Below are 24,328 nucleotides of genomic sequence, written 5' to 3' on the forward strand. Positions count from 1 at the left end.
GAACTTTCTCTGTGAATAAAGGTCCTGCTTTTTACCACTGCTTTTACTACCTTAGAAGTCTGTTTTCATGCTTATTTAAATCTCTAGCTTGGGTATGTATTTAAAGCATACTTCGGTTTTTCGGTTTATAAATATTAGCTTCCTTATGAAATGTAAGTGTGCCTTTTGCCACTAGAATGAATTGATTGATCTATCTTCCTTCTCATCTTTAAACCTATTATTTACCCGACTTTTAGCTTTTCTAACATAAAGTAAAAATTGCTCACTACAATAAGAAGATTAACAAACAAATTAAAAAGGACTGCTTATGAAAAAATATTTTAGAAATCCAGTCCTTTTGATTAGTAACCAGCCTTAGTACCAGGAAAACTTCAAAGTGCTCTCTAAGCATTGAATTTTCATCAGTGATGCTGTAAGCCTTAGTTCTCATCTTTCATGCTTACCCATGCAATAACTTCAAAAAGATAAAAAGAGGAACAGTAATCTCTCAAAGCACCCTTGTGCTGGGGCCGGTAATCTTGTCTTTCGCTATCATGCGTTCACAACCAGATAATTGCTTCATTATATTACGCTTTAATAAATATAATAATTAACATTTTGTTACAAAAAAAAGCAAATACTCAAACCATTCAGAAATGAAATCCACAGCCCAAGGGATTTCTAGAAGAAAATGAAAAAGAATTAGACAGCGTCAAATATAGACATCTTCAAAGGGAAAGAGATCATTTAAACTCGCCTTTTACTTACTGAAAAATGTTCTGCATATTTTATTGCTTTTGTCATCTTGCCTGTTATAGTCCAGCCAGTGAATGTTCAAAGAACATAAAATCCTACAAATAAATAAAGTGAATATGAGTGAATTCACAAAAGGGCAGCAAGTCAAATCAAGAGTGTCCCATGTAAACTTTGGTTATATAAAGCAGTTAATGTTTCACAGCAACATGCGATTTATTGCTAGAGAAAAATCGAAAGATTTTAAGCTTCATGACACTTAACGTGTCTAATTTTCAGGGCACACATAACTCGGAAACCTTATCTGCATCAGCACAGTATCATCAATCAAAATTGTGGGTGATCAAGACTTTGCAGATTTAGACCGTAGGGCATTCTGGGTCAGTGCAGGAGGTTGTAATGGACAATGGCCTTTGAACAAGCATTAGATACATCATCACGGACCCTGTGGGCAGTAACTAGGTGGTCATCTGAGCAAGTACTGGAAACTACACCAGAGAGAACTTTGGAGAGGGGATTAGAGCTGTGGGTTTTGGAATGTAGCCTTGAACCAGAGGAGAGCAAAAATTAGGTTGTACCTGTGAATTTTGCTATTTGGATCAGGGAACAACCTTACACTAGCACCTTTCTAAAGGTCTCTCACCACGAGGTAATGAAATGGGGATGGCACTTAAAAGTTCAAAAGATAACTCTTCCCGTGAAATTGTATATAGAAGGAAGTAATTGATCTTGGTAATACGTGTGAGGAATTGTTTTATAAGCTATACTGGCAAAAAAGAAGTGTTTTATAAAATTATGGTAAAAAGAAAAAAAAAGAAATGGATGGGAGTTGTTAGATATTCTCAGTGAGTATATTTCTCCCTCAGACACTGGAATTAAAAAGTTTTCTTTTTAACAGATGGTTGGGGTATTATCTAGAGCTGTGTTTCTTCAATTTATAGTGCACAGGGAATTGTTGACGGTACATTTTTGCCATCAGCTGGGTAGGAAAAATAGGTGAGTAGAGCAGGTGAAAGATAATCTACTTTTTTAATATAAACATTAAGTATGGGGCTTAATCAGAAAGGCCAAATTCAGGTTTTGGGAAAAGGGTGTGTGTGTGCGTGACTGCATGTTTGGAGGGATTAGTGTTGAAATGCAGAATGATCAAAAATGGAAAAGAGAGCAGGAAGTGGCAAATTAAAAACCCATCAAGTGAACAGAGGAGAATAGGGAAATGAAGAAATATTAGGTGACCACAAGACCGCTGGGACTTGGTTAGCTTTGTAGATAAAAATGGGAATTGAGGGTAAGTGACTACTTAGTAAGTATGAAAACCTAGCACTCGACATATATTAATCCTACCTCCCACCAATGGTAGGGAACCAATACGTTAAAATAATTCCTCTAAAGCTCCTGGAGAAATAATCCTAATATATATATATTTTAATTAAACTCTAAGTATCCATCAGTGATGTTACCAGGGAATTATTTTTAGTTAATATATTTCCCGAGTGTCTTTAGATGAGACTGAACAAATAGGGCCAATTTTTTCCCCCACAACAGCACACATTAATATAACCATAAAATTTAACATTCTAAAACCCTGAAGAAGTGCAAGACATGAGAGGTAGAATGTAGGTTTATTTTAAAATTCCACGAGCTTTCGTGAGTGCATTGAAAATGATAAGCAGGGAGGGCGGTCCTGGGGTAAAATCAGGAGCAGGAGATGGCCCAGCATGTGGCACAGGTGTTACCTGACTTCTGCTCTGTCACCAATCTCACACCAAAGAAGAAAATTTTAATGCAACTGGAAGTTGGAAAGAAAGGACAATGGCATAATATCTTTGTAAAAATGGAAACTGGCACATATTAACTCATCCCTGTCATTGCACGTATCTGTGTACTGATTGAAAGGGCAGGAAAACCATACTTTTCACATTCTGAATATCGCCTACCTCATTGTAAAGCAGTGAAACAGTCCTAAACTTTACCCAGGAGAAATAAGGTGATATTTATGTTTACATATTTTTCAGTGAAAGTGAAAATAAGCCAAAAATCTAAACAGAAGTTGAAAGAGAAGGGTGGCTCAAGTTTTGAGGAAATGATGCGTCGGGTTTGATGGGGCATCAATCCTCGTGAAGAGGGGGTTTGAGGACCACTGGGGGAGGGCCGCGGGATGGAAACGCAGGCGCCTACATTCCGACTTCTGAGAGTGTTGGTCCCCAGCCAGCCTTCTGTGCATAAAACTTACTCTTTGGGGTAAACACTGTGTAAAATGGGATCGACTCTATAGTAACTGACAAGCAAAAACGGAGAGACGTAAAGGCTCTACGCTCTTTCAGACCCTACTTACGAAGAGGAAACAAGCGCCGATCATGGCGGCTTTGACCGTCACATCCAGATCCGCAGGAACGTGAATTCCAAAGTTGTCAGCGTTGGTGAAAACGTCGTTTACAAATCCTGACCAGTACTTTGAAATCTTCCCGATTGTGAGCTTTTCATTAATGGTCTTCACCTTCGAAAACAAAATATTGAATTTGAAGATGAAACAGATGGTTTTACATTTCTTATGTTTACCTGTGAGAGAGAGGAATTATTTTATTCATCATCTCTAAATGACAATTCGATGTTATTCATTTCTGTACATAAGTATAGGTTTGTAGATTTAACTTTCCAGTTCACTCTTCAGGGATTTTGCTTTTCTGACACTTTTCTAATCCATCATAATTCCTTTTTTTTTACTTTGATTTTTGTGTGCAGATGGAGAGTATAATAGCAATAAATAATTAAGGCCAGGCTACCACAAGATGGCAGCAGGTACATGGTCTCAGTTACATGGTCTAAGCATGAAGGTATTTCCTTTACCTGAGGTCCAGATTCTAAACCTGAATTGTTCATTGAAAAAAAAAAAATGTTTGAGAAAGATTATAGAAGGAATTAACTTCATTTCTAGGTATAATTTGTTAACTTTTAAATTTTTATTGCTAAGATTTTATAATTACAAACACATTTAAATATTATCAGCCCTTGCTTTAATCTCATTTTCATATTATACTCATATATTTACTAGGTCATTTCTTTAAAACTAACCCTTGATCCTATTTCTGCATTAAAAAAGCCCTAATGTACCATACAGCAAATTCAGACTAATTTGACATCAAAAGTCTACAGTCCTTCTCGGCTAGAAGGAGTCTGCAGTTAAACTTTAGCAACTCTTCGTTTACTTGACCTGTTTCCTGTTAAGAGGCTGAAAGTGATTCAGTGTAAACTTTCACTTTCTGTATGGCAGCAGAAAATAGAAAACAGAGAAAGTTACTTAGGACATCCCCATACCATGAATACTAAAATTCTTATGTCTGAGTTCTCCTGGATCATGGGGCCTATGTTTATACTTTACTCTGAGGAAAGCCATACCAAGTCCTTTCAGAGGGGGGTGGAGTCTGGACAGCTCATTTTGCGAAATTTACGCTGTCTTCTCTGTGATTAGTGTTCCCTGAACTCTCACGAACTGAATGTGCTAGGTGGGATATACATAAATGAATGAAAAATAAATATATGCTTTAAAATAGACCATCTCCTCTGCATAAGATGTATTTCTAGAAGCTGTTCAGATAGTTCATACTGATACAGCTTGGATTTGCAACTACCCATTGTTTTATAACATTCAATTTACACAAATATGTTTATATGAGAGTAGGTGGTTTTACAAAACAAAGTTAGCAAGTCCTACGAACATAGCTTTTGAATTAGTGATATTTTAACGGCGTGTGCCTCTGAGGTGAGTTCTGAACTGGGATATGCTACCAGCAGGGCTGTAGGAAAGAAGATATAATTTAGGTGATTCTAGAAGGTATATATTTGCTTTATACCATGGGTTCTATAATTCCACGTACAGCAAATTTTTATAGTATGTTTTAAAAAAAATTCTTGGACTTAGTTTCTCTGGAGTTATGAATTATTATTGACATGTACAGTATGGGCTTATTACATTATTTCACAAATATATTACTTTCTAAATTTATTTCAGAGATATTTCATTTGGACATTTTAAAAATTGAATTATGTTGCAAAAAATCAGGACCTAAGTGAAAACTTCCTTCATTTTGTTAAGCATACCTCGAAATCCACATCACCAAAACAGCCACATGTTGCACAAGGACCAACAATTTTCAAAATATCTTCTTTGTTTGCATTTTGGATTGTGAATTTAGGCAGAAAGGGGTCCCACTTCTGTGCAACATAACCAACTATAGTACCAGGAGGAGCTTGGATTTCTAACTGTAGGAAGAGATAATATAACATAAGATTTTCTAAGGTTATTGTATTTTAATTTTACTATAATGTCAATTTACTTCTAAATAGTATACTATTATGAAATTACTTTGATATTCCACAAATCATTCTAAATATATGATTCTAAGGAAACAAAGCAGCAGCATTTTTTTTTCATATTTCATAGAAACAACGAAATTCACTGTATAGATACATGTTTGGGTCTACCCACTGAAAGTCCATGTCTTCGATCATACTTCCCTAAAGAGAACTCATCCTAGAACTCTCCTCTCACTCTGAGCACTGGCTTCTTTGCCTTCTTTTGTTCCAAGTACAACAGCTGGTCCAGTCTTGAAGTGGTTTCTCATGAGGGACCTCCTGCGTACTCCCTCTCAGTAGTTGTCACAACACACATCTATTTTTAAGGCTCATTTACCAATTATTACATATTCTTGAATTTTTTTCTCTTCAGATTGCCAACTTCCAACTTCTCTGTGTTCAATCAAAAACACATGCTTCTAGGGGCCAGCCCATTCGCACAACAGTTAAGTTCACACATTCCATTTCAGCACTCTAGGGTTCGCCAGTTCAGATCCTGGGTGCAGACTTACACACTGCTTATCAAGCCATGCTGTGGCAGGAGTCCCACATATAAAATAGAGGAAGATAGGTGTGGATGTTAGCTCAGGGCCAATCTTCCTCAGCAAAAAAAAAGGAGAAGATTGGTGGCAGATGTTAGCTCAGGGCTAATCTTCCTCAAAAAAAACACAAAAAACAAAAAACCCCCAAATGCTTCTTGTAGAGTTATGGTTATTACACACCAATGTGATTTCTGGCTCACTTCTTCCAAAGTGTTAACAACTGGCAATCACATTTTCAGGCTTTACTTTAGTATTTTACCCCATTACCCTTCATTCTCCTAATTTCTATATTTTCCATCATATTGTATTTCAAGGAATTTGTGTAGCCAAATCAAATCCTTTGTAAAATAAGCTGGAGGTGGGTGCAAATAATGAAAGTTGTTTGCTTTTAAATCAAACCAACTCTCCTTCATCTGATCTTATTTTGCCTTTTCTTATTTATTTTATGTATTAAGTCCACAGTCTTATGGGCATGTCTGCGGTGGTCTTGGATAGACAAAGGTGGTTTCAATAAGACTGCTTAGAATTAGAGATTTGTTCTGGGATAACTTTTAAAGTAATTGATTTAAATTAACCACCTTCGTATTAACATTTATTTCCCATCCTGCTGGGTAGAGGACGTCTACACAGGCCCTCCATACAGCGGGAATAAGGACGCCTGGATCAAGTCCTTTATTTGACATTTCCTGGATGCCTGATCACAGGTAAGTTGCCTCCTCTCTCTAGGCCCAAGTTCCCTCAATTGCAAAATGTGGAGAGTAAGACCTATTCTTTCTAGCTCGTAGAGGCGTGGTATCAAAGACATCAAAGTAAGTAAACGTTTTGTATCAACTTACCTGCATCATGTCCATGAAAGTTATTATTAAGGTCCCTTAAATAGTGATGAAAATTTATTATATACTAAAATAATAAAGTTGAATGATTCCCTCTGGGAGAATAACATTGCTTTTGGCAAACCTTGAAGTTTGTCATAAATGGGTGAGTGATATGTGAGATTCAGCAATAAAAACCACAGACTAGCCCAAAGAACCCCTTAGAAGAGTTCAGTATCACTCAGCACTTCCTGAACTTTGCTCCAGTTAGAGAAAACAAAGCTGGATTTACTTAATGGTGGAACTCATAGATATTACAATTACGTGGCTAACACAGAGATTCAGAGGGAGATGTTTCTCATTTACATGATGCAGGAACTGTCTTCACCAATTAACGTCAGGGAAGCCACTACAGTTTTTGGCTGGAAAGGAAAAAAATTTAGTGAGTCACCAAATTCTCAAGGTATTCTGATTCTAAAGGAGCAAATGTACTTATTCAAACAATTGAAAGGTTAATTGCCCTATAGCTCCAGACAAACACCATTTATTAAAAGAAATCATCGCTAATCCTTTCAGACGTGGGGAGAAAAGGATGCCCAAAGCAATGACGAACCTCTTGTAGGGAGCAAGGGCACCAGCAGCTGTTACACCTCAGGGGTCTGTTTACTGTCATCACCTCCCGACCCGCATTATCTGTGACCTTCAGAGTACAAGCTCGCAGGGTGGAGCAGAAAGTACGATTGAAGCAGATGCTTTCTTCCACTGCAAAGTAAAGTCTTTGTCCCAAGCTGTTTTTAATCTCGTATTTGTTGGAGGTCTCAGTGCCGAGTATCACTAACGGAGCAAAAAAGAAATTCATCAAAATAATCCATTGCTTAGTATCAAAACCTTTAAATAACTAAAAGGGGTAGTGTTATGAAAAGAAAACAGAGTGACTGATTAATGATTAATTATATGATCTCTTCTTTACACAAATCTACGCCTGTGCTCTAAAATTTGAGGACTTGGCCATGGTAATCAAAGAAAACTCTGAGAACAAAGCTGTGCGGTTAACAAATGTTGATTCCAGGTATGACCTACTTGGAAACATGTAGTACCATTTTTCTACTAAGGAAGCAATGCTATAAAGAGAAATCTAGTACTCAAAGAATCATTCTATCATTGTTATGGAATTTCCTGGGACAACTCACAGTGATAATAATGAATTTTGTCCAAAGTCTCTATCTGGTAATATGTCTATAGCTGCATGCTATCCTGCTGTTTATTACAATTTTGACATTTCAGGAATAATGTAGAATATTAAGGACAAAAAGTACTCTAGTAATTTGAATTCAGTTAGTCATCATTGTAAATTTGTGTATTGTTAAATAATTTACCTATCTGATAAATCACTGATGAAATAATAAAACAGCGAAATTTTATTTAGGTGTGTTTTCAGTTTTTAGTCTCAACCTTGATTTCCATTTCTGAAATTATTAAGAAAATTTAAATTGTTAGCAACTGTGGAAATGATCACAGGTCTTTTATTCTTTTAAGATTAAAAATAATGTTAGATTCCTAATGACAAAATGCCCAAAAACTTGGAGAGTTTTATGCTTTTAGGTTGATCTATATCAGACTAATAATTTTACTTTCAACATTTAAAAAAATAGACCTCATACTCTTTTTGATCTAATTCTATCCTAAACATTTACCTTTATTGCTTATAAAATATTTAGATGTAAAGAGACGTCTGACACCGAAAATATTTTCAACAGTTTTAATAAGTACAGAATATAATGTACTTACTTCCAAGAAGCTCCACCTGCTGGTGTATAATTATCAGGTCTAGCTGTTGAAGGATGACATAAAGGAAGGGAAAAGTGTTACATCGCAGCACTTGGAAAACTTTTGGAGATATTACTATGGGCCTGTTTACTAGACTACATGCAATTAGGTGATTTTCCTGTTCTCTGCTAGGGAAACGCTTGAAAACAGCTCACGTTTTATGGTGAATGTGAGAAGATTCACCGTAAAATAAAAGAAGATATAACTATCAAAGAAGATAACACATTTTTTTATTCAAGTAAAGATAAAAAAGGATAAGAACTCTGAAAATTCCAAGTAGAATTCCCAGAATAACAGTACAATTTGTGGTGAACTCTGTGTTCTTTCTGTGGTAATGGAATAAAAATGTAGTTCTTGGAAACAATACTTTGAGATTTTTAAACAATCTCTGAATAATAATGTCTAAGAGGTTTTAAAACTCTCTCTTTTTTTTAATGAAATGATGCAAAACAACAATGGTCTGAGTGCCGGGGCTGGCCTCTCAGCCCTGCCTGCTCCCCCTTCACTCTGCCATGCTGGAACTCATTCCTCACAGTGATTTGTTAACGCTGAAAGAGGTTATTCACACCTTCCATTGGGCCAGGAAGAAACCCAGAAATCCTGCTAATACCAACAAAAAACCAATTTAAGTAGAATAAGAGTTATGCTGCTAAATGCGTGACATATAAAATTTGCTTTATAGAATTAGGAATGAAAATTTACAGAGGTGAAGTATCCATACCTAGTTGAGAAATGACTATATTAAAACCTATACAAAGGAAATTTTTTTAACAGGAAATATTAAAAATGTGTTCTTAGAATGGATTTATCTGTGTATATTTTGAATTTGATATTCCATACTTGAAGATTTACTCAGGTGAAATCATGAGCATGAATACAGTGCTGATCATTGTCTTTTCGAAGGCTTCATTCCCTATTTCACCTGAAAATTCTCTTCACTTTGTTCTCCCTTCACAGTGGTCAACTCACTGCTAACTGTTAAACTGAAGTATTCGTGACTAATATTTGGTATTGATTTAGCATCTCAAACCCAGAAAATTCGAAGTTGCGTTATTTCCTTCATTCTCCTCGTATATACTAGGGGGAGGTAAAACTAATATCATTTTCTCAATTTATATCTTATTGATAAAAGAGTGCCTGTGGACTCTTTTTTTAAGATTCACAAAAAATATTTTTCCATAAATAATTTATGATTTAAGATATTCTAAAACCTACTTTAACAATGATGGCAAAAGCTTTTTTTTAAAAAAAAACAAGAATCCGTTTTTGTAGTGTAGTATTCTTAGCTCTGTTCTGCTCTTTTGAGGAAAATGGAAGGTTGGAGGAAGAGAAGAGGTCAGCCTCAAAAAGGATATCCACGATTATTTAACAGTGGAGCTATGCAGGAGGAACTTAGGGGAGGAGAAGGGCTATGGGGACAAGCCCAAAGTTTGAGTTTAGAAACTTTGAGTATCAGTGTCCTAGATCAAGTTTTAGTCTTGAAATTATCAGCTGAGATCCACTGTGCCATGACAAGGGAAGTTTGCCTCTCTAACGTTGAATAACCGCAGTTGTTTATTTAATGACTACCCTGAGGTAGTGACTGTGTTCGATATTTCGACATGGTGTCTAACTGAATCTGCAGGAAAACTCAGAGAGAGAAATATCATTACATTCTACGTGCGAGGAAACAGTCCTAGAGAGATTAAGTAGTTTGCCCAGATCACAGAGCTTGTCGATGGTTAGGCCAGGATTTGAACCCAGGCCATGCTGCCACCAATTTTGACATGCTTTCTACTCTGTTGTACTGGCCTCACTAAACTAATCTGGGAGAGACAATTCTTAAGTGACACTGGAACTTCTGAGTACCTTTCCTCCCTGTTTTCTCTGCTCTTCTACTCACCCCATCCTCTGTAGGAACACTTGATATGATCCATCTCTGTGGGCAAAGCTCCTGGATTTGAGGGTCTCGTTTTCGGTTGTTCTCGTCACTTCTTTTAAATAGCCCTGGGCCACTTATGAACTGTGGTCCAAAAGAGCCCTTTCCGTCCTTTGCTATTAATGGATGGACCAGGAATTGGAAACTTTAAACAGATTGAATCATATATTCCGGTGCCGGGGCAAGTAAAGCATTCCTTAAGGAAACCTGATGACAGCCTTGGATCTGTAGCCTAAGAATCAATTTTTACGTATAATTTATCAGGTTTACAGGTATCAGTGATGCCATTTAATATACATACTTCAAAATAAGTTGGATCTTAACATGTGTCTTTGCAGGCTTTAACTCACTACTCACGTACAGGTGACTGCGTTACGGTAACCAGCCTTTGACACCTATAGGGTAAAGTGTTATTGACTGTTATGAACATGTTACTCCAATCTGGAGAGAAAATGTATTAGTTTTATTCTTAGGTTTAACCTACATGAACAACACATATATACATAGATATATACATAATTGGGAATTTATTTTCAAATTATTAATGAGAAGACTTTCATAGTCATTGGATGGACTTTAGTAAAAGAGAATAAATGATTTTTTAAAAATTTTACTTTAGTTTTTTTAATTTGGAAGAATTTTATTGTGTTTTTTTCTGTTTATTTATTGAAGAATGTACTATTTCTAAATAGTCATAACTTTATTTAATTCTTATGGTTTTTAGATAAAAGCTAACGCATAAAAATTCATTTTATATATGTCTCTTACAGGTTCATTTATAAAACTTTTAAAATGCTCATTCATCCTATTGTATGTGTACTGCATTAAAGCAAATAAGATGTATTCTTTACTATAGAGATTATAATTATCTTTCCCTTTGAAGTAAAATATTCACCAATTTGTGGCATATTTTTGTTTTCTGAAAGAGATTACCGAAGGTATATTTTTGGAAATTGACTTCATTTTGGAACTGAAGCCAATGGGTTCATATCTCTATTTATTGAATGCGAACACAATGTCTTCACGTCAAGCATCTGGCTCCGGGTGTGTCATCACTCATGGATGGAAGAGGAATATGTGATGACCATATGTGATCATCAAACCTCAGCCCTCTGGCACTGGTATATCACTTTTATACTTGGCAAAACCTTGTCTGACAACATTCCCAAACAGCTTGCAGCAGTTAATCAACTCTAGTCAGCTATTACAGCTGATCCTTTCTGCAGATGGAAGGTGGTGGGTCGGCTTTTCCAGCTCTTTTACATATCTCCCTGAGCTCTCCAGTCTCTGAAGTACATTTGTCTGCCAGTGGGTTTCTGGAGAAGGCATCTGCAATTATAAACATTTTCCCAGGAACATATGCTGCATGCAGCTTAAACCCTATCAGGCACAACAGAAATCTCTTGTACCTTAAGGGAATTAACACAGAGATTTGATTTTGATAAAGGAGACAGACTTTATAGTTTGAAAGAATGCCAAACAAGCTGAAAATCACAGCAGATGTGCTGACATCTCAATATTAGTGTATTTCTAATCTTTTGTAGGATAAAATACAAAAGTAACAATAATATGCATAAATATCACCTGCTATTTATGTGCCTTATAATTCAGATGATGATATTTCTTGATTGATTTATTTTGAGGCTTCAATCACTGCTGACCCTCCCACGACTAGAACAGTGATTATATCTAATAATAATATCATCTTTCAAGCAAACTGGCCTGGAGATGCAACAGTATCAGAAGACAAAAGTGCTAACTTGATAACTTGCCTTCCCTTGGAGTTCCATCCACTCTTTGAGATTCAGTTGAAGACATTGGACTTTCTGCTCATTGCGGAAGTCTCTCCTGAGAACTTTGATCTTTAACACCCTCTCTCTCCTCTGCACACCTGCACAAATTTAAGTTGTCTCCTGATCTGGCCTAAATATACAGCCTTGAACTTTTTGTCAGCACTTTTTTTCTTAGCCAATTAGGTTGCAGAAGGTTTGGGTGAGAGGGACTAAGTTTTATGGCTTTTTATATGCCTTGATTATAGCAAGTCCTCAATAAATATTCTTTAATTCAATAGCTGTAGGTGTTATTCAATTCCTCCAGGATGAATTTGCTGAGACCTTGAGCAATGAGCAGAAGGAGGATAAACATGCTAAACAGCTCAATCAAAAATGTTTCGTCTCGTCACTCTGGCAAATAAATAAGGAAAATAGAAGTGGCTCTAAAAGAAAACATAAATTTCTTCCCAAATAATAAAGAAATAAATAAAATATAAATTTTATAATTTCATGATTTATAAATCTTTTCTCCTTTCGGCAAGTTATTCATTAAAGTCCTTCAACCTTAGTTGAAAAGCAAGAAACCAAGTCTGTGTTCATCTTAAGTGGAAAACCTTTGTAGAAACAGAGATAAAAACAAACACCTGGCTTAAATATTCTAGACCAGGAGGGAGACCGCCTGGTGGAACGAGACCCGGCTGCCACACTTGGTTCGCTGGGTTGGGAGGTGAGAGCTGAAGGCTGCGATCTGGGCCTGGAGCTCCGGGAAGAAAACCAGGGAGACCTCTAGTTCTGTGGTTCTGTGCATCTGCAAGAGAATGAAAATCCCAGCCCATATTTAAATTTAGGGTGTTGCATTTAGTTTGTCTTATAAGATTTGTCACTTCTTATTCAGAGGGTGGCGTATCTCCTGCTGCCTCCCACGTTAGTGCCCTGCCTTTCATTTTCCTACTCAGTGTCACCACCACTTTCCCGACTCAGTGTCATCACCACCTGACCCCTCAGCCAGAGAAAGAGGAATGCGGAAGACTGCTAGTAGTAGTTGTCAGAAAAAATTGGATAATTTGGGCAAAATGAATGATTTTAGAAAATGTGTTTTTTGAAGGCAAGTAAAACTAGTGTTTAAAGGGCAGAAAAATTATAAGCTACAAAAGGAAAATAAATGGTAAAAGGAACTAGATATTCTCTACTCAAAATGAGATAACCTTAGACGTACGTTTTGAGTCACAGTTAGGACTTTCAAGGCATGTTCTCCCTTCCCCAAATGTTATGAGGGTGCCTCATAATCTCCATGAATATTTGTCTCTTTTTGTCAATCGTACTGCTATGGCTAGGTTTAATTCGGTGGTTCTTGGACTTTACCCTGCACCAGAGCCACCTGGAGGGCTTGTTAAAACACAGATTGCTGGGCCCCACGCCAGAGTTTCTGCTTCAGTAGTTGGGGTGGGGGTGGGCCTTGAGAATTTGCATTTCTGATAAGTTCCCGGGTAAGCCAACACTGCTGGTCTGAAGATATACTTTGAGAACTAATGGTTTAACTCTGTATGCTGTAAGAATATTCATAACTAATTTATGAGCTTTTTAAGGGCAGTATAATAAGTAATTTAGGTTTGATTTCTCAGTATTTTGTATAAAAGCATCCAAAAATTTTTGCAAGTGTGAATCCCTTTGTAGCTCATCCAATATCACAAAAGATAAAATAATTACAGAATTCTATAATGTTTGGCTTTGATTTTTTTTAGAGATTCACTTATTTTCTCTACTCTTGCCAGGTAAAAATGTTACTATTTCAGAGATCTCTCAGATTGAAATTTGGAGATTTGCTATTTACCCTGCATTAGTCTGGAGCCTGTGTAATATTATGCACAAGGCCTAATAAGTGGTGCATGCAAAAGCGTTCTTTGTTAAAAATGTAAATTCATAGCCTTTCTATTATTATTTTTCCTTTTTCTTCTCACATGACTGCCATTTGGATATCTCCCACATTACATGCCAGTATTTTTTTCAAAGACTATCAGTGTTTTTACTTGTCATTTTTGTTAATCCATAAGATATCAGAGTTCTCATATGTGCATTCATTTAGTTTACTACCACTATGCTGTTTTAGATGGAGTGTAGGTGTGGAGCAAGGTTTGTGACAGGTATTCTGAAATAATAAAGGGGCCGTTGTGAAGACAAATAATTCAGACCATTCTAAAGACATGTGAATGGGCAGGACAAGGAAACTGGTTCTGGATTAATATAAAGAAGACATTTACAACCGCTGCACAAAGATTTGGTAAGTACTCATTGAACAGATACATCTGTGTAATTCACAATAGATTATAATAATCTCTCTTCAGTGCTGACAACCAAATTCATGTAAGATGTGTGTGGAGGGGTGGGCGGTTGGGGGGGTGGTTATTCTGAACCTTTTAAATCTCTAAAAAATAAATTTGAGAAAAGAACTGAGTTTCCTTTGGAGATGGTAAGTTCCCCATCATTAAGAGAACTCAAGCATAGCCTGATGAGCACCTGGAGAGGGATTAAAAAAACAACTGGTGACAGAAAATAGACATGGAAGGAGGGATCCTTTGGACATTGACGTCAACTGATGTTTTGATCTAGTGACATCAGATCTAGTAATGATAGGCTAGTTAAGGTTGTCTGTACATGTGTGTTAATTGCCAGATGATTCATTTATTTATTTCACCTTAAGTTTGTAGGAATAGACCAAGATGGATCCCTACGTTTATAGTGGTCGATGACATTTAGAGTTTGGACATGCTTTAGGGTTAAGACCACATGGAAACAAGCTTGTCATTTGGCCCTGCTAAAATAGAGTTCCATATTGATAATATTATAGCAGTTTGCTTCCCACAAGAACCCCATCCTGAACTTCTCTCAGATCTGGGAAGACAAAGAGGCTTTAGGACTTCTCTCACTCTTGAGAGGCAGCCAGAATGGGGGACCCCAAGCAGTAAACTGAGGAAGACTATGTAACACTATTTCAGATTTGGGAGAAGAACTAGCGGCCAATATAGCAATAACAACTGGAAAATAATAAAAGGCAACAAACATCCTTTCTTCGGTATTAGTGCCAAAGGCACTGTTGTCATTGACTTTCAGAGAAACATAGAGGCAAAATTGCCATCTAGGGAAAACTAGCTCATAAGGATAAAATTCAGAATACTGGCTCACCCTGGGAGTAGAGGTGCATGGCTCTTGACCAGAAAGGGAACTGTATGAGGGGCTAGAAAGATTCTATATCTTGATCTTGGTGGTGGTTACACCGGTACGTCCTGATTTAAAAAATCATGGAGCGTAAGTTTGGTGCTCTTTATGCACTTTACTGTTGTCCTTCTGTTTACTGCACATGTTGTCCTTCAATTAAAAAAGAACTCATGTAGAGAGAAATTTCTAATAATACCTGGTAAAAGATCATTAGATTCTCTCTCATTGTCACTTTTATTGTTAAAAAGATTAGCAAATTACTCCAGTTTTATCTTGTAAGCCATACTTGCTGTTACAAAATGCAATAGGTTGTTGAGTGTCTGGCGAAGGGCTGTACATTCCTGACTCAGATCTTTAGGTCCTTAGACCTCACAGCAGATCCAGAGGCATTGATGCTCTTGGGGCCCAGAGCAGATCACGTCCAATGTCTTATTTGGGAGCAGAGTCGCAGTCGGAGACTATAGGCTCAGCATTCTGAAAGCACTCGCTTCCTTTTCTGGGATTCCAGTTCACATTGGAGCAGCCTCTGGAAATCACTCCTGTTCAGTTTAGATCATCCTGGAAACTCCCATTTTTCTCAAACTTAAAAGAGAGTTTGAGACCAACCTGTTGTTAAATTGTGTTTCTTTATACGAAACCAGGGGACTCCAGCCCCCATAAATATTTCTTCAGTTCTAATGGCAGCCAGTATTCAGACTGTCCTCTGGTTCAGTGCTGCTAATTGAACTGCCTACGAAATGTATGAAATGTCCAATTCGCCTGTATTCCCCGGGAAAATGCTAATTGCCAATACAGTTTCAGGGCCAGAGAACATCATGATGTTATAAATATTGTCTTTAAATATATTTGAAGAAAACTGTCCAAAAAATGTTTGAGGTAACTGACCTGCCCCCTCAAACGAGATTTCTAATTGAAAAGGAAACTTTATTTTCACTTCTTTTGAATGGCATAGATTCTCTCGGAGACGTTTGACCCACTTCATCTATTAAATATTCTGAGTAGGCTGCAGAAGGAGTGTTAGTTTTCCACTTGAAGTTTTACCTCTAAGTTTAGTCTTGAATCCTTATCATTACTGAACATCACTGCTCTTTTGGTACATTAATCTATTTTGATCATAATATTGCTTTCTAGTCACAAGTTTCTTCAAAGACTCAGACCACCAGATGAAGAAGGAACTCCTTTGAATTTCTATCTGGCTTTGAATTTCTATCTACTCTTTTAAAAATGTATAAGTAGCTTATAAATATTTCACACAGTCTGCAACTCTTTACCTTACAGGCTAGAGTTGCTGCTGTAACTCCTACTTTAGAGAGTGATGGATGTTCTGGACTGGCTATTAGCTCAGTCTTAAACGAAAGAAAAGACTTGTCAAGATGTCTTTGTGTTTGTCTTCCAATATGAAAATGAAGCACACATATATTCAAATTCATCATTTTTATGTTTCACATCTGTATTTTACAATTCGTTTCAGCTCCCCCCGTGACACTCAGGGACTGGTGTACATAAAATGCTGATGAAAAATGAAAAGATTACCTCGTTTGATCCATATTAAATGGCATCCAAAATGTATTTTGATAAAGAAAGCAAATAAGCATACACATTTCTTTGAATGGATCATTAATTTAATTTAGGATATTTTAAATTGGTGGACTCTATTATCCTATTTGTAATTAGGTTAAAAGGTTTCCACCAATTATATTAATCATAATTCCTCATGCTAAAACTTTCCATTATAGCCTAGAGTTTAATGGTTTGTTCTAATAACGGAAGGAAAACACATCATAACTTTATTTTTTAATATAATTTCACGGGTGTTTTTAGTGAGATTGCAACTCATTACCTTAAAAAACAACCACATGCCCTGTTTTTTGAGAAGTTCTTAAAGTAAGACAGTACTGATGATATTTATACAGCTTTAGGGAGTTGAGGAAAAACTTACCAGCTCCCCTGCCAAGTCCCTAATTAATCTGCTTGCTTAAATTAGTTATTTTCTGTTTAGTTGTTTATATATAGTTTACTATCAAAGAAATTTTGAAAGATTTTTACTTCATAGTTCAGAAATATTTACTTCTAGTCCATTAAATTTGCTAGAATTTACCAATAACACGTGGAATTCTTTATAGGAAATGGCTATGTCACATACTTTGAACAAGTGGGAAACTGAAAAACATTGAACTATATACTTTAACACTTTTTAACTTATGTGTGAAAAGCTTTCTTCAAATCCCTTTAAACTTGGAATATCCACCTGCCCTTGTGTTTGGCATTAAATATCCCCGTTCTAAATTTTGCTGTGCAGCTTTTAGTAAATCACTGTGTTTATTCATGATAACTAAAACATTGTTTACATCTTAACTTTTACGTTCTATCAGATAAGGTTGTTTTAAAAAAAATTAATGCAACATGCTCCTTGGAGTTCAAATTTTAAAATTCCAATGTTCCAAAGCAATAAATGACAGGTTTTAAAGTATCAATCTCATTGATTATAACACCCCTACAACCGGATCTTTTTAGTCATAATATAAGGAAAAATTTATCAGCTGCCTATATTTACTCTTACCTTTAGAGGCCATGAAGATGTCTGAGTCACTTCTTCAAAGGAAGCCAGATTAAAAAAAAAGGCTTTTCTTGTTGCAGCGAGGAGAGAAAACACAGCATGCAGAAAACTTCAGAAGGGGCCTGTCTGCTTCATGTCTGCTTACAAATAACAGGAAGGGAGCACCTTGCCCAAGTCCGGAGGGCTGTGTTTTATCAGTTTGAACAACAGGGGGAGATGAAGTTATCACAAAGGTAAACACTGCTCAGAAACCATCGTATCACTTGGTGGCTGAAGGAACAATTTACAAATAACAAAAACCAGAAAGGAAAATATTCAACACTCGTTTTAAGAGTCTTGTTTCCACTTCATTTTTGTAAAAAACTATTTCTTGGAGTATATACTTTTGCATTCACTATTACACTAGAAACATTCTATTTTTCTAATTTCTAGGAATCTCCTGTGCCAGAGTCTGTGATAAAACATCCTATCATGTGTAAGTTTCTGAGCGTTCTAAATAGAATTTTTTTTATATTCTGAAAATATTTGAAGATGGATATTCTTATTTTTTCTCAAGATTTTTCTCCATGCTCTCCTCTCATAACAAACAAGAAGAGGATATAGTCCCCACTATCTATGTACATAAATAAATATTTTCTCTGTTAATTAAATTTGATTAATCAGAGGCATTTGAAAATACAAACCTTCAATAACCTCACAAAGTTCATCGAAATGTCGAGGTTATATTTAACTTCCTTGCATACTCAGGGCAGAAACAAGCACTGTAACCTTGGCTAGAAGACTCATTTTTCTAGATGAAGCTGACCAGGTGAGCATGGAGATTTTGCTCACCAAGTCAGTTGCCCTGGATGGCGTGATTTGCAGAGGTTGAATTTACAGGATGTACTGCATTATCAGCAACACTGTCTACTTCTAAAAGTAGTTCAGTGGCCTGAGAAGGCATAGATACTGATGAAAAATTATAAAGTCAGCTCACAAGTTGTAGGTAGCCAAAAATTTGAGTTCTTATATGGGAAAGAGAGCTTTCTTTTTCTTGTTGTTTTGAAATGTTTGAGGTTGAAAAAGCTGCAATTATTTGAGTTGTCATTTGGGAGAAAAGGTGTAAACAAGATTAGTATTTTAAAATTAAATTGTGGGGCTGGCTCCGTGGCTGAGCGGTTAAGTTCGAGCGCTCTGCTGCTGCGGCCCGGGGTTCAGATCCTGGGCACAGACATGGCACTGCTCGTTGGGCCACGTTGAGGCGGCGTCCCACATCCCACAACTAGAAGGACCTGCAACTAAGATATACAACTGTGTACGAGGGGGTTTGGGGAGATAAAGCAGAAAAAAAAAAAAAAAAGATTGGCAACAGTTGTTAGCCCAGGTGCCAATCTTTAAAAAAATTAAATTAAATTAAATTAAATTGTATGTACCATAAATTTCTTAATGTTTGTCATTGGCATGCAGAAAAACTTTAATCCAAAGAAACTAAGTTGTTATTAACACTATCAAACGTGGTATTTTAAATTATGGTCATAATGGACCAGTTAATTTTGACTTTCAACAGAGTACCAATTTTGAAATAAAATCTAAAAATCTAAGTGAGTTAAACATATATTTTGGCCTATACAAGGCCAACCATCTATGTATCTGCACAGTGCCGTATGACTGATGGAATCTTCCAGTATGGTTAAATGGAGACTTCCCAGGCCGTCAGACTGGGTGAAGTGTAGGTACTGCCCATTTCTTCCTTCACATTTTCTTCCTCTGTCCTGCTGAAGACAGCACCAACATTGTTTTTTCTTTTTAAAGGCCCAGCAGATCCCAACCTGAAGTCTCCCCTTCTCTCCGTTCCCTCTTGTTTCCTAACCCTTCTCAAGGAGAGGCTCACAGATCCTCGTTAATTGACCTCTCCCATGGTTCAAGTGTCCTACTAGTGAGCAGCCAGGTGATGTTGCTCCACAAGCTGGCCTCACCTCCTCTCCAGCTGCTGTTGCTGCTGCCATTCAACTCCGCCTTCCTAGTACTCTCAGTTGCCTCTCTTAACACCTGCTGCCTCTGTGGAAGAACTAGATCCACCACTTATTACTCAAAATGGTCACACCGTCTTCTCAGCTCTATGCTTTGAAGCCCTTGACTTTTTTAAGCAGTGTCGGTTGCTCTTTGCCGTCAGGCTGCAGTTTTCTGGGCCACTCCCTTGACTCCATGAAACACAGATGATAGAAAGTGGGCATGCCTAGCAGACATTACCCAAGGCTTGATGATTACATAGTGGATTGCAGTACAAAAAAAGGAGCCTTAAAAAGGAATATCAGAAAACCTAGAGTTGATGACCCGGCCCCTTTCCAGGAAACACCCTCCTGCTGCTCTGGCTCCTGAGCCTCTGCTCTGCCGCTCTGCTGCCCGGGCGTGCTCATCTGCCCAGGATGTTCTGCCTCGCCTGTCCTTGCCGCCCTGCAGGAGGAACCTCCATATGCCCTGTCTTCAGTTTCAGCCAAAAGGAAAGGGAATAAAATTGCATCATCATCTTGGCAAGTCACCCTCTGCCCATGGCCTTTAGGCAGGACATATCACGGCTGTTTTAGAAGGTCGCTCATTCAATTTTACATCATTGTTCAGAACTTTCTCCAGTATTTCCCTATGTAATGGTTAGATATTTGACTTAAATTCTCATTACTGACAAGGTTCACCAAAATAGTCTCTCTCAGTACAAAAGGAGAGACTGCCAATTTATTTGAATCTATATAGTGACAGAGAAGAAATGCTACCTGTTATAAAACAAAGCAAAAGAGAAAAACAGCAATATGCTCCAGACATCATCCTCTGGGGAAAGGATGGGAGTAGATTAAGATGCAGCCTACAGATCTGGGGCAGGACCAAGGACCAAGACTGGGATGCTCTGGCTTTGGGAATATTTCATTAGCTTTATGGTTAGCCTGCCTCTGGTTTTACTATAAAAGTATGTGTCCCTAAAAATTATATACATACATATATCAACGTATACATATGTACATATATAATCAAATATATATGTGGAATGAGAGAGAATTATTTATTTTTCTTGATTTATACAAATATTATTTTAGGTATAATAAAACATATTATTCACTTACAATTATATTTTTTTAAAATTCATGACAATGCATAAAATTACATTTGTTTTCAGCCAATGTGTGTCATTATGTTTTATGAATATAATGAATACAATTTTGGGCCATTGCCCTTTTAATGGGCATTTTGATTGTTTCCATTATGTAAGGCAATGCGGTTCTTATGCACAGGTGTAGCAGTCCCTTGAAAGTGTACACCCAGAAATGAAAATGCTGGCTATGGGATGTGAAGATCTTCATCTTTACTAGCTTTCGCTGAATTGATCTCCAACGTGCTTGCATCAATTACAGTCCCAACAATAATGGGTAAGAGTTCCCATTTTCACATATCCCTTCCAACACTGGCTTGGCGAGTAGAGTGGGGAATTAACTAGGGGACTCCCAAATACTAGTTTATGAGAAGGCGGCCTCCAGAGATCTTCATTACATTATAATCTGAGTACTGTAAACACCTTCGTGTGTATTTACATTTTCAGCTGTTCCTATCATACTGGATCACGTAAGAACAACTAATAGCAAATCTTATGAATAGCTGGTTATCAAAGCAACTGTGACAGGTGGGGAATGGTTTGTAACTGGACTATAATTCAGTGATGAAATAGCTCCTTTCATTCAGTGAGTCTCATGGCATGATCTGATGAACTGTGGATCCACTCCCAGCAACCGTACAGCACTTAAGGCATGCATTTCTATGCCCGAATCCGAGCCCTGGATTTATCATTTCACGTACTAAAATTTGTTGTTGAACAAGGCAGAGTGTGTATAAATACATTTATAAAGGAAATAATACAAACCTGGGGAGAAATATCATTATTATAAATGTTTTTCCAGAGTCATTTGATTTATAACTACACTATTAAATATGAAATGCCTAATCCCTGAATATAAACTTGGGTGTTTCTTCCCTGCTGATGTGTGACTCCGATTTCAGCAGCCACTTACCCACACTTTGCAAACCTACCAAGTACATCTCTTTCCTATCTTATTCAAACCTGCCCTTTTGAAAGCGCTTCATTCACTCATTCATTCAGTCAGTCAACATTTATTAGCTTTTTACTCTGTGCACAGCATTATGCAGCAAACTGAGTAATGATATGGCCTACGCTCTGGGAGATGGCGTGCTCCAATGGACTATCGCAATACAGGGCTGCGATACTATTCTTATTTTTTAAAATTAAGAGTAAGTTACCCCTCCTGAAAATAAGATGATGTAACTCATCTCTTCTCTGAAAAGCAAAACTAATTAGAATCAGTAAAGCATCGTTCAAATGAGCAGTTCTTTGTTTCACACATACATGTCTAATTTTCCTTTCCTCTGTTCTTTCAAAACAGAAAAATAATAACTGTTAAGATAGTCTTCCTTGCATAAAGAAAGGATAGTAAACTGGATCACGTTTCTTAGCTGCTAATAAAGGATGGATTTCTTACCCACTCTCTTTCTGCCTACTCAAAAAGAGATTGATCCAAATGACTAGAAAAAAAGGAAAAGAATCCTAGATACAGAAAAGAATCTGACACTAAGAAAAAGCTGATTCTGTAGCAAACATATCTAGAGGGGCCCCCCTTCACCAAGATGACATGGAAAGCATTCCTAGCTTACAGTCCTGTGCTCAGACTCCAGGGACAAATGGGATCCCATAATCAGCAGATTGTAAAACCCAAGGCAGAAGCAAAAGTTTAGTTTGTGGATAGTTCTTTTTTAATTTTCAGCCTTATGCATTTTTTTTAGGTGAAACTAAGTTAAGTTGAATGGAATTCTTTGAAGTAATCTGTCTTTATTGTGCTTTGTCTTCTGGAATTTGCCTGATCTGTTATGCATCATGCAACCTTCTAATAGTTTGTAACAGTCTTTTCCTTTAAAGATTCTAAAAGTAGAGGGAATATTCTGAGAGGCTCGGATGCATTCCAGGCTATATTACTAGAAAAAGAGACGGAAATTAGAAGCAGAAAACTGTACTCTCCAGACGTACGACATATCGACAACTATTTATTTAGATGTCCTTCAGGGTGTATGTTTATGTGTGTATCTGAGAGACAGGGAAAGAGAGAGAGAGAGGAAATTGGAGCTGCTAACTAGATGGAGGGGGGGAATTAAGAAGACATTAAAAATCTTCAGAGACCCCAATTCTCCGCATCAAGAACTACTTTACAGTTTTGAAAATCTCTTTATTTCTACCATCATTTTAAATATACTTACCCTGTGGCTTGCTCAGTGTGGTCCTCCCAACATCTGTCTGCATCTTCAGACATCACCAAAATCCTGCGCCAGCCCTTCGGTAGCCGCAGCCGACAGCCCGGCAGTGCTCTGCGTACACCTGCTCTCGTTGACAGCAGCCATTGCAGGCACAGCTAGCGCAGCTGCAACTCAATGCGGCCAGAGCACACCAATTGTTTTCTGCAGCACATTTTCTTCACATTTCCAGCATTGAAAATAAGCTTCCCCAAGCTTGGATGCCCCCAAGAGCAAATTCCTGAGAAATCGAGATAATTATTAGAGCAAACATAGATTAAACATATAGACAAAGTACATTAGAGTTAATTTATGCTTAATTGTGCATATTTAGTGTTTTCTTTTGGTGCTATTTATAGACTAGATCATCCAGAAAATGTTACCACATTTGAATACATGCTTTGCTAAGTGGTGCCTTTGAGAGTGGAATGTGTCCCGTATGCCATGGAGAATGTTGCTTCACTGAATGAGAATGGAAGAGGAAGGCCTCTGGTTGTTATTTCTGTAAATTCTTTTTCTTGTTGTTGCCTAATGCAGGTCCTGACCCATTATAGCCATTCGCGAGATGTTGACTGAAAGAATGATGGAATGGATGTCACCAAAAGCATTGTTTCTTGTTTGGGTATTCTTCTTTTCATTTTTTTGTCTACAAGCAAATGTGTGAACTGTGAAAATGTATGAGAATTATGATCTTGCTCCTGACTTCAAATTATAGTTAATTGTGATTTGAATAAGATGTATACAAGTATGCTATTATATTTTTTGCATAACGAGGAATAATTCTGTGTTTGCTTAAAGTGAGGTATATTTATGTTTTTGATAGTTTTAATTTTTTCTTTTGAAATCTCCTTAGTCTTGTTTTCTCAAGTTACTAAATAGATTCTTCTCAATGTTGTCAATAGAAATATATTTTGAGCCACACATGGAATTTAAAATTTTCTAAGAGCCACATTAAACTATAAAAAGAAACAGGTGAAATTAATTTAAATAATATATTTTATTTATCCAACTATATCAAACATATTATAATTTCAACATATGGTACTAGCCAATTTTCAAGTGCTCAGTATCCGCATGTGGCTGGTGGCTACTGTAGTGAACTTGGAAATCCTAGTGTATTTATCCAGCAAAAGATTTGGCTGGTGACAGATTAAAAGTTGTTTGTTAATCTTACGTGTTTGTTTAAATATATACGTGTTTTAAAATGATTTTGGACTTCAATATTTAATTTATATTTTTTAAATAAAATTAACACATTGGTATAGAAAATGAATTGAAATTAT

At 36.9% G+C, this 24,328-nt stretch overlaps 1 protein-coding gene across 3 annotated transcripts; it reads right to left on the reverse strand.

Moving 5' to 3' along the window:
- Window positions 1–553: 553 nt before the first annotated feature.
- Window positions 554–23,177, reverse strand: PLSCR5 (phospholipid scramblase family member 5). Of its 3 annotated transcripts, XM_008524535.2 has the most exons (9): window positions 23,013–23,160; window positions 17,730–17,910; window positions 12,601–12,764; window positions 8,228–8,270; window positions 7,053–7,273; window positions 4,831–4,992; window positions 3,068–3,229; window positions 748–830; window positions 554–660 (listed from the first exon to the last, which is right to left on the reverse strand). In XM_008524535.2, the coding sequence occupies exons 2-8, from the start codon at window positions 17,740–17,742 to the stop codon at window positions 792–794; spliced, it is 804 nt and encodes a 267-aa protein (XP_008522757.1). In that variant the 5' UTR covers window positions 17,743–17,910; window positions 23,013–23,160; the 3' UTR covers window positions 554–660; window positions 748–791. The 3 variants fall into 3 exon arrangements, with proteins under 3 accessions (XP_008522757.1, XP_070433700.1, XP_070433702.1); XM_070577599.1 differs by lacking the exon at window positions 17,730–17,910 and having other exon boundaries at window positions 23,013–23,177; XM_070577601.1 differs by lacking the exons at window positions 4,831–4,992; window positions 17,730–17,910 and having other exon boundaries at window positions 23,013–23,177.
- Window positions 23,178–24,328: the final 1,151 nt, after the last annotated feature.

This window comes from Equus przewalskii, chromosome 15 (assembly GCF_037783145.1).
Source record: "Equus przewalskii isolate Varuska chromosome 15, EquPr2, whole genome shotgun sequence".
NCBI classification, from domain to species: Eukaryota; Metazoa; Chordata; class Mammalia; order Perissodactyla; family Equidae; genus Equus; species Equus przewalskii.